Raw genomic sequence first — 11,436 nt, 5'->3', positions numbered from 1 at the left:
AATATTCAATATTTAGTATTTACTGTTATATTCACATAGATCATCGCGATGATGTTGTTTATTATATTGCTCTCTCTTTTTTTGCTTTTTTTCCTCTTTTTCTTTCTTAACAGGTGATCCAGGTGATTGATATATGTATTTTTTGTCTGTTTGTTTTGTTGATTTTTGCCCTTTATCACCGTTCCTCTTCTCCGCTGTTTTTCTTTCCCTCTTTCTTTCTCCCTTTTCTTTCGCCCAGTCATGTCTGTCCCATGTGTAGCAAGTGAAAATAAAATAAAATAAACAATAAAAGCAAAGGTGAATCAAATAGACCAATATGGCAAGGCCGGGATGGTCCATTTGGTAAAGTAAATCCATTGGGCATCTTTCTTTGCCTTTAGACAATAATTCTGATGGCAAAAGAAATGGCCGGAGAAATGTGGCTGTGGCTGGAGAAATGGCCCAAGTTTCAAAGTATTTCTTGGAGGGTGCATTTTTTAGGTGCTGCATGCCAAAGGTGAGCAGGTAAGGCCCAAACACTACACTTGCTACATTCTTTTTGAAAGCTATAAATTTACAGTTGTGTATTTTTTCATAATATACATCAGACAATTGAAGTGTGCAACTGTCAAGACTGAAAAAAACACAACCGAGGGTAACGCTATGTTCCTAGTAACTTAATACAGAGACGTTTTTGACTGACACTCTACTTAAGTATCATCTGGAAAAAAAAACTTTGCTCTTGATGTCTAGACAGTCACAAAACATCACACCAATAGAAAACAACCACAGAATGAACGGTTTCATTCAACTAGCCAATCACGACTTGCATTTCCTTAAATGGAAAAGTTTGTGCAGGCAACACCCAAGAGTCAAGAAAGATGCCAGTTTTAGTGTCTTTTTGCTGCAAGTCATCAAACATGGAGAGGCTTCACACCCTTCTTGTCCTTCTTTTAGGTAATACTTTAGTACTTTTAATAAACAATTTATTATACTGATTCTATTTGGCAATCTACATTCACTTCTGTACTCAACAGCTACAAGCATTTAGTATGATAAAAAAAACACTGCCGACATTTGCTGTTGTGTTTGTATTTCAGGACATCGTTGGATTTTTGGATCAGTAGTGAATGTGACAGTGGGATCAGGAGAAAACATTACTCTGTACTGTGACTGTAAAATATTGACTGATGAAATTATTATGTGGTACAGAAACTGTACACATGAAAATCAGCCTCCTCTTGTTCTAGAAAAAGAAAAGGATCCATTCAAACCCACCAGTGGCCGTGCAACTCTAGTGAATTTGCTACCTCGCTTCCATTTTGTAGAAAACCAGTCCTCTAGTTCCTATGATCTACTGATCATGAATACTTCTGATTCTGATGAGGGCCTCTATTACTGTGGAACTGAGCGGTCACAATCAGTTGGTGGAAATAAACACAAATATATTTACAGATATAGCAATGCTACAACACGGATCCGATTCAGTAAGTACTCTTCTATTCTTCAATTTTTTTTTAAATAATGCCTTTGCCTATGACAAATAAGAGAGTGTGCTCTTGTATTTAGTGGAAATTATATTCGATGGTGCAACATAACCCTCTTGAGGTTGCACCGAGCTTAAACTACATATACAGTAATAGAATATGTATATAAATATGGTTTATTTGAACAAGTTGAAAGTCAAAAGCAAAACGACTTGTGCTAGACAGTAAAATGAAGGAGGCTAGAAGGAAAAATGCCGATGCTAATTATGTGATTATTTTATTATTTTTGCTATTTTAATTTTAAAAAGCCATCAAATACTAAAATTTTAAATACATTTTATACACATGTGCAGGTTAAATACCCCACAGATAGCTGCACTGCTGTGCATTGTGCACATAATGGCAATGTTGACTCATTATTAGCAAAGAAGAGCTTTTTATGAAAAACACCTTTGTGGTATAAAAGCAGAAAAAAATGGTTGCTATGTGTTTAATCTCTTTAAATAGCTGTTATCTGGTACTGATGTATGAGATTTGTGTAAAAGAGAAGTATAAAAATATACACAGAGCTAACTGAAACAGTTTGTGAACAATTTAGAGGCCAGTGAACAAATTTCAACTGATCACCCAACTCTACAAGACTGCAGCATATGTTGGAAGCTGCTGTTCATCCTGTGTCCAACTTTTGCTGTTCTGTCCTCTCTGTTTGTCTCCCTTCTTGTTCATTGCCTCTGCCAGAAAACAGGTAAATACTAAATGAAGTAGTTTTATTCACTGGATCCTTTACTTAATTCCATGACTTAGTTTTGTGATTGGTTCTATATGCAATATCAATTTTTTTTTCTGAAGTCTAAAAGGACTTTTAATTACACAATAAAGCTTCACATACAATTGCTACTAAAGTCATTTGTAATGTTAGATGTTATTGTTTAATAATGTTGTATTCCTTTTTGTGGCTAAAAGATGATCAGCCCAGATTTGAAACCAGTGGGCAAACAATAAGGAATCAGGTAAATTACATCAGTATCAAATTTGATTTTTATATGTGTATTGTTTTAGATTATTTTTTTAGTCACTTTCATAATTCATTCCCTCTCAATTTTTTCTTTCCCTAAACAAACCAAATGTACAGGGTGGGCCATTTATATGGATACACCGTAATAACATGGGAATGGTTGGTGATATTAAAGTCCAAACAAAGAGAAACTTGTAAATAACTCATGAAAGAATAAAGCTACGTTGAAACCAAGCACACCATTGTTTTTCTTGTGACATTACCAATAAGTTTGATGTGTGACATGGCCCTCTTCCTATTGAAAAAACAAAAGTTGTATCCAAGATGGCCGACTTCTAAATGGCCACCATGGTCACCACCCATCTTGAGGAGTTTGCCCCCTCACATATACTAATGTGCCACAAACAGGACTTTAATATCACCAACCATTCCCATTTTATTACGGTGTATCCATATAAATGGCCCACCCTGTATAATGTCTGCAGTGAGTTATATGTATATGCAATATATGCAGACTTTGTATCTCTGATAATTACTCATCATAAACAGCATTCTATTTATTTTCTGCAGCAACAATCGCAAATAATAATTTGACATTATATTAACTTCTGTACCTACTTACCTATACATCATACCCTGTGTAGACATTAAAAAAAATCTTCCCTGGTATAGTGCCAAGAAATTAGACTGTGAGCAACAAAATCCAGCAATGATACATAAATACTTATATACACACATAAGATGTGAACTACAGTGAATAATTTTAGGTGGTTAAGATTACTTTAAAGCTACCTGCTAGAAATGGTAGCCAAGTACTCACTGAGGAAGGAGGGAGGAGATTATTAAGCATAACAGAAAAGTACAGCTGTCTGGGTTAGGGTCGTCAGCATAGCAATGATAGGAATGTGACACAGGGGTAACTTATAAACTGAGCACAGAAGCGATCTAAGGATTGAGCCTTGAGGGACCACATCTATACAGGGTGGTTTATATTAATAACATACAGCTATTTATTTAAATTTGGTAATGTCTATCAAATCAATATGAATAGCATTTGAGAGCAGTGTCAGAGATGCCAACCCAGTTTCATAATCTGTCAATCAAAATAGCATGACTATTGGTGAAAAACTGTGCACCTGAGTCAAATGGAATATTTGACTTTATCCAAACTCAAAAGAATATTGTCAGTAATTTTTAGTAATATTGTTTCAGTGTTTTCAGTACCCAGATTGGAATTTATTAAATATTGTTTTCCTTAACCGATCCAAGAGAAAGAGCGATAGAAGAGTGATCTCAAGATTTTTTTAAATGATGGGATCTAGCGAGGGTTTTGTTATTAAAAGGGAAAATGCTGGTTGTTACAAACGTGAGGCTTCACCTTCGTAATTCTGACCAGAAAAATGTGAGTGAGTGCTAAGCATCTGATTATGACTGTAAACAACAAATGTCCCCTCACAGGATGAAGATGTGTTTTATGCTACAGTGGAAAGCCGTCAAGCAGCACACAAATCAAAGAAGATAACCTATAGTTCTGACATCTGCACCTATTCTGCTATCAACACCTCTGGCATATAGATTTAACAGTATTTCATGTTGTGAATTTGTCAGCATTCTTAGCTTTACCACAAGAATTGACAAGCGCTGGCCTTTTGCCGTTATGGAGAAGTTACCTCACTGAAAGATGAAGCAACTTGATTATTTGCAACATTGCAATAGGCCTGTGCTGCTGGAGTGTTTCTTCTTAACTAAACTTTTTTCACTCTCTGTGTTTTGTACTTTGCATTTAGTCGTTTGTTATTATTAATCTTTTTTCCTGTCTTCCTCACCTTGTATCCTACTGGTTGTGCCAGATTGCTCCCCATCCCTGAACCTGGTTCTGCTGGAGCTTTTTCCCTGTTAGGGGAATTTTGCCTGCTTACATTAGTGCTTGCTCATTGAAGGTGATCTGATTTTTTTGTGTTTTCTCTGCATTATAGAAGCGTCTTTACCTTACAATGTAAAGTGCCCTGAGGTGACAGTTGTTTTGTTTGGCACCATGTAAATAAATTTGAATTGAATACTAAAATGTGATTTTATTTGTGATGTGACACTGTTTGCAGTGTCTGTTGTTTTGTGGTATAATTAGTAGTATAAGTAATAAACATGAAAAGGAACACGTACATGAAATATATGCTACACTTTTTTGAGTTTTTTGTTCTTATTTATAACAAAATTCCTTCTGTCAGTTGGTGCAGGGTCTTTGGCACTCTGTATCAAGCATTTCTTAGCATTAAAATCATGAACTAACTACACAAGATAGTAATTATATATACATTTTAATATATATATATTTTTTTTTTTTTAAATTGTTAATATTGTATTATTAATAATATTTGAAATTAAGTTCGACAAAGACCTCAGCCATCATGAAATGTAGTCTGTGTGATCATTAAGCTATACAGGAATTCCACACCGACATGAGTATCAGTTACCTGACAAACAGATCCGCTTGTGGCTACAAACAAAAACTAGGCTCATGAAAATCACTTTCTTCAAGAGTTAACTATTATCCAAGCATGAAGCCTTGAATGCTTATACAGAAAAAACAGACATTAGACCTAATGAGGTTGCACTTCCCTCATTTACAGTGTTTCTTTCATCACTAATTAGTTGACTAGTGTTCATGAATTGACAACAAAAACATTTTAAATTGGTAATTGGATTTGTAAAAGCTTTCAACACAGAAACAAAAATATTACTGCAGAACTTAGTCATTTCTGCAGTAACCTTGGGCATTTTAACATGAGACTTTACAACACACAGGCCCCAGAGTTTTTGAGAATTAACACATACATACTAAAATACCTCCTGTTGTATAACATATTTAAACACCAGGTATAGATATATTGCATCTTATGTAATGGTTAGCACTGTTTGCAATATAAGCTCCGTTCTTTTTTTTTCTTCTTTTTTTTGACAAACTACTGATGTCATATCTGTCGGAGTCAGAGGCTTACATGGATTGCTGTTTTCGGTTGCCTGCTTGAAATCATCTTGTATAAAAGTTACTGTAGCATTGCACGTTGTGCCATGGGTTCCCCAGTTTCACACATTGTGGCCAACTTGTACATGGAAGATGTGGAAAAGAAGGCTCTGTTATCCTACCCTGAAAAACCACTGGTCATTGGTTCAGGTATGTGGATGACACCTGGGTGAAAATCAAATCGCAGGACATACCGCAATTCACTAATCACATTAACTCGGTGAACCAGCATGTCAAATTCACCAGAGAGGCTATGAAAAGTGGCAGGTTAGCCTTCTGAGACTATGAGATTTCTATAAGTAGTGGGGGTCATCTAGTCTATCCTGTCCTAGCCTATCAGTCTATTTACACCTACAAGCCACTCTTTCAGTAATGACAATGTGCACATCCTGCACAATGAGGAATGCTGGTTTGAGCGTAGAACAAGGGGACCACTTATCTGCAAAACGAATGAGTCGAGTAGAGGACCTAAGGTTACTTGTTTCACCATTTTACAATGCTTTGACTGCATCCATTCCCCAACTCTCTATGAATGGTATTCATGGCCACTGATCAATTGTCATTAATCAGTAGTCTTTGATCAGTGGTTGTTGATTAGTGGTCATGACAATTTGTATATTACTCATCATGAAACTGACCTCATGGCCCATTGTTCATTCAGTGGTGAAGTTGTTCATTCAGTGGTAGTTTCAGTCATTGTGCAAATGCACTGTTTAAAACAAAGGCTGTGGAAACCTGCAGTCAGCTGAGACTGAAGAAGCCACTTGGATGAGTGACAAAACATTTCTTCCATGAAAACACTATTTGCAGATAAAAAGAATGAACTGTTTGGGATTTCCTTACCTGGATGATTGAGCATGCATCAAACCATATTTAGAGGAGTGGCTGAGCTTCAGTCAATGTTGGATCATTAAATGTCCAATATTCAGTAAAATCCTGGTTCATGAGTAAAGGTTTGTCTTAGCAACCCTTGGTAGAAACTTACCTTTCATTCTCCTTTCTGTTTAGGAAAACTGTGGAGCAATTTTGGAGAGAGAGCATTGGCCTTTGCACATAATCGCTCTTGGGAGATGAATCACTGGGAGCTGGGATTATCACTGCTCAATAAAATCACATGTCATTGATTGATTTCTGCTTTTCCCTAGTGGAAAAACTGACAATTTGTCATGTTGTATTTGTTCTATTTTTAATTTTGTGTTGCTTTTAAATCTGTAATTGTACTATGAATTGGTAAAAGATTTTGTGAGTCATGTCATTGAGCAGTGCTAAACAAATATATTTTGCTTGCTCTTTCCTAGACTGAATATTGGGTGGATTAATCTTATTGTTGATCAGCATCAGGAATTTAAAAGATGTTTGCATGTTTTCTTTGCCAATTTGTTATCAGACTGTTCATGCTCTAACGGTTAAGACTGAAAAAGTACATATCTGACACACTGTCATCTTGAACACAAAAAAAATTGTATACTGTTACAACAGTAACGTCAACAGAAAACAACCACAGAACAAAAGGTTCCACTCAACGAGCCAATCACAGCAAGCATTACCTTTAATGGAAAAGTCTGCGCAGACCATGACATTCAAGAGTCAGGCAAGCTTTAGTGTCTTTTTACTGCAGATCATCATCAAACATGGATAGACTTCACGTTGTTCTTGTCCTGCTTTTAGGTATTAAACAATACATTATTTAATTGATTATATTTACAATCAAAATAAAATTTTGTATTTAACAGTTAAAAGCATTTGGCATGGTTTTGTGTTTGTATTTCAGGAGGTCATTTGATTTCTGGATCAGTGGTGGATTTGACAGTGACATCAGGACAGAACGTCACTCTGAATTGTGACTGTGAAGCATTTTCTGAGGAATATATTGTGTGGTACAGAAATTGTACGCATGAAAATCAGCCTCCTCTTGTTCTGAAACTAAAAGAAGATGCATGGAAAAAAAACAGTGACCGAGCAATTTCAGTGAATTCTCTATTACGCTTCCACTTTATAAAGAATCAGTCCTCTGGATCCTATGATCTGCTGATCATGAATATTTCTGATTCTGATGAGGGCCTCTATTACTGTGGAACTGAAAAGGAACAGTGGGCAGATGCCACAAACGTTCAGATCAGATATGACCACAGATATGCCAGTATCGCAACAAGAATCTTAATTAGTAAGTACTCATCTGATTTTTTTTCAATATATCCATGACTTAGCAATTAACATTATAGGGAAGTGTTCTCAGGTGTTCAGTAGAGAATTATTTATTTATTAATGATGAAGTGACAAATGACCATTATAAAGTCAAATTCGGTATATTTAAGTGAGTTCAACCATGCACTATTATGTCAGAGTAATATATCTGATTGCTCAGTAGTTTTCTTTTTCAAAGAGAACAACAGGGTGACCAATATAAAGCAAACTATCTGTATCTTAACAGAAAATAACAGTCAGGATCATTTTCAGAAAGCATTTTTATAAAGGACAAAAGTGAAGTTAATAATACAATACAATACAATACAGTTTTATTTATATTGCACATTTAAAAACCCGAAGGCACACCAAAGTGCTTCACAATAATACAGAAAACCAACATAAATCAAGTCAACTTGGTCTTGATTTTCAATTTTTTACTGTAAGGGAAGAGTAATATACCATGATTGATCAATATGGTTATTTTTCAATGAAACCCACAGTGTGACCAAAAAAAAGGAAACCAAATTTGAATCTTAAAAAGTAACACTCAGATGAACAGAATCAACCTTTTGGTAACTATTTGGCAATTTTTATTTTAAAAATCCCTTAATATTAAAATGTTAAACACATGTTGCATATATATCCAATTGATTACTCTGCAAATCGGACATACTGTGCAGTGTGTACACAATGGCTAAGTTAGATCGTTATTACAGAAAAAAGAATTGTTTACAAGCAGACAAATATTTTGTTATTGACATGGCATAATTCTTTTGAAACTAGACTGACAGGGTACTAATGTGTGAGTTTTGTGTAAAAGAGAAGTATCATAAATATACTCATACCTAACTGAAACATGTTTGTGAACAATTAAGATGCCAGTGATACAACTTCAACCCATGAGAGGACTCCACAGGTTGAAGATTGCACCATGTGTTGGAAACTGCTCTTTGTCCTGTGTCCAACTTTTGCCGTTCTCCCCTCTCTTCTTGTCTCGCTTCTTGTCCATCACTATTGCCAGAAAACAGGTAATTACTATAAATTGTACTTGCATTCAATTAGTCCATCATCAGTTCACTACATCACTGAGGTTTTTGATATACTCAGTTTATAATCTCAAATTATTGATCAAAATCGAAGAGTATTTTTAATCCCATAGTAATGTTGGATGTTGTTGCCTAATGATGTTGTATAATAATTTCTGTGGCTGAAAGTTTATCACCAAAGGCCTGAAACCAGCAAGCAAACAAGAAGAAATCAGGTAAATTACATTCATATTCAATTTCTGTAATAGCACAGATAATGTTTTCATAATTATTTCTCTTTTTTTTTTTATTCTACATATGGCATTTGTAATGGCAGCAATCTACTTGGCAATTGTGTTTGATGACACACTAGTATGTAAAATTTATTGTGAATTCTCTTTAACAAGAACTAATCATGAACAGTGTCCTATCCATTTCCTTCAATGGTAACCCAAACCAATGACTTCATTTCCTTTTTGACTGACATATATTTATTATTTAATCAATACTATTAATGATAGTGATTAAAAAAAACTATATTTGTACTTTTAGTCCTTTAAAACATAAACACAGTTAAAAAGTGCTTCGCAGTTTGGATACAATAACATATTAAATATAAGTGATCATGTCCCACTGTACAAATATATATTCAAATACATTGTCTTACATTAATTCTGACATAAATAATTCTATACACATATTAGATGTGAACTATAAAGAAAAATAATGGGTAAAAGATTAAGTAAAAGCTAATCTATTAAAAAAATCGCAATGAAGTTTTCACTGAGATTGGAGAAGCTATCAAGGTTGTTAGGCTTAACAAAAAAGTACAGCTTTGTATCACTAGCATAGCAATGATAGGAGATGGCTTTGCAGCTAATAATTACATATCCCATGGGTAACGTATAAAGTGAGAACAAAACTGGTCCACGGATTTAGCTTTGCGTGACCCCTCATACAAGGGGCACAGGAGAGGACAAATTGGGATTTATATTAATTTTATGTCAGATGAATATGATGAGAATCAAATGAGAATAGAGGCAGAGATGCCCACTCTTTTCCAAATCTGTCAATCAGACTAGCTCAATTATTGGTGAAAAGTGTTCAGACAAAAAGGAAATTTACCTTTTACCAAGTTATACAATACAATACAACTTTATTTATAGAGCAAATTTAAAAACAAACGGTATACCAAAGTGCTTCACATAAAAGACAGAAAATAAGACATAAATTATTTTTTTTTTAAATATCACAGAGAAGTGATGTGTTTCTGTCAATAACTAAATTGGAATTTAGCAAGTATCCCATGTCGCTCAACCAGTCAAAGTAACTGATGAGCAATGACTTTCTCAAAATAAAATTCAAATGAATGGAAGTTTGGAAATGTAATTATCTAACACTGTGGGCGCTAACAAAGTTTCTGTTTTTTTAACAATATGTAATACACTAGCTCTTTTTATTTTGAGGCTTAAAATTCTGGTTGCCAGATTTAAATGTCAATATAAAGACTTAAAGAACATTATCACTGTCAAGCATTGGAGCATTTGGCTACTGTCCTGACTGTAAATAACAAATGTCCGTTCACAGGATGAAGATGTCTTTTATGCTACAGTGGAAACCAGTCAAGCAACACAGAAATCAAAGAAGAAGATAATGCATAGTTCTGATTTCTGTACCTATTCTGCTATCAACACCTCTAGGGTCTAGATTTAACTTTGTTTCATTCAATTATGCATAATGAATTATGTTTGTTAAACCAACTTTAATAATCCGCAAGGATTGACTGTAGGTCCTTTGCTTTTCCCCTCATCTATAAATGAGTGAAAACTGTAGTGACCTGACTGTGTGCATATAGCCTAAACCACAATCTCCTCGCTGTCCTGTTTAGGCATCATATCAGAATCTCTAGGTGCCAGTACTAGATGTTGATGCCAGTAAATTAAAGTTATGCATCTTATCTGTGAATGTTCATGCTTTGGATCATTGGTATATACATGCAAAACAATTTGTATCATTTGTCTCGTTTTTTTTATTGTTGTTCATTTATATATTTTTAAGCAATTATAATAGCAAAATCTAAATAGTTTTAGCTTTATACATTACATTTTTGCTTCTCCCTGAGTAAAATGTGTAATTATATATTTTAATTGAATAACTTAACAGCTGAAAAAAGAAACATTTACTAAACAAAAAACTGAATTTAAACAGAAACAGAAGTAGTTTACCAATGCAGAGATGTAATGTTATCTGTTGATGCAGTTAACATACTAGAGTGTGATTGTATTTGTGGTCTGATGCTCCTTGTAGTTCATTTTTATTTTGTTTATTTTGTCTAATTAGTAGTTTAAATAACAAACATACAATTGTAAACAAATTCCACACTTAAATACCCTGTGACAACTAGAGCAGGGTCATAAACACTGTGTTAGAAATTTATAAGTACAGTGGTCCCTTCACCTCTTGCAGCCTCGCTGTTTCGCGGATTTTTTTTGGTGCAATTTTGCATGCTTTTTTTTAACAGCGTATTGTGTTCTGGGTCTTGATTGGCTTCAGAACATTGTCAATTAATCTCCTCTGTGTCGTGTCTCCTGTCAGTACAAAATGCGCTCAGCTTGTCAAATTTACATAAATCTTCGATCGCTAGTAGTGTGACTCTGAAGTGCTGTACTGTATGTTTGTAAGTTTTCTCCCAAACGAACACAATAATATCGACGAAACGTT

At 34.6% G+C, this 11,436-nt stretch overlaps 1 protein-coding gene across 1 annotated transcript; it reads left to right on the top strand.

The window, feature by feature from the left end:
* Positions 1-851: 851 nt before the first annotated feature.
* Positions 852-4,627, top strand: LOC121815835. The gene is made up of 5 exons (XM_042228420.1): positions 852-936; positions 1,080-1,466; positions 2,065-2,211; positions 2,430-2,476; positions 3,940-4,627. The coding sequence occupies exons 1-5, from the start codon at positions 861-863 to the stop codon at positions 4,054-4,056; spliced, it is 774 nt and encodes a 257-aa protein (XP_042084354.1). The 5' UTR covers positions 852-860; the 3' UTR covers positions 4,057-4,627.
* Positions 4,628-11,436: the final 6,809 nt, after the last annotated feature.

This window comes from Haplochromis burtoni, unplaced genomic scaffold (genome assembly GCF_018398535.1).
Source record: "Haplochromis burtoni strain Fernald_Lab_line unplaced genomic scaffold, NCSU_Asbu1 Contig_323, whole genome shotgun sequence".
NCBI classification, from domain to species: Eukaryota; Metazoa; Chordata; class Actinopteri; order Cichliformes; family Cichlidae; genus Haplochromis; species Haplochromis burtoni.
This window is presented reverse-complemented; position numbering and strand designations above follow the sequence as displayed.

Bases quoted from the DNA above. Each gene is read 5' to 3' on its own strand.
- LOC121815835 (XM_042228420.1), top strand. From the start codon at position 861: ATGCCAGTTTTAGTGTCTTTTTGCTGCAAGTCATCAAACATGGAGAGG. The intron at 937-1,079 runs GTAATACTTTAG...TTTGTATTTCAG, and splicing joins CCTTCTTGTCCTTCTTTTAG to GACATCGTTGGATTTTTGGA. The intron at 2,477-3,939 runs GTAAATTACATC...GTCCCCTCACAG, and splicing joins GGCAAACAATAAGGAATCAG to GATGAAGATGTGTTTTATGC.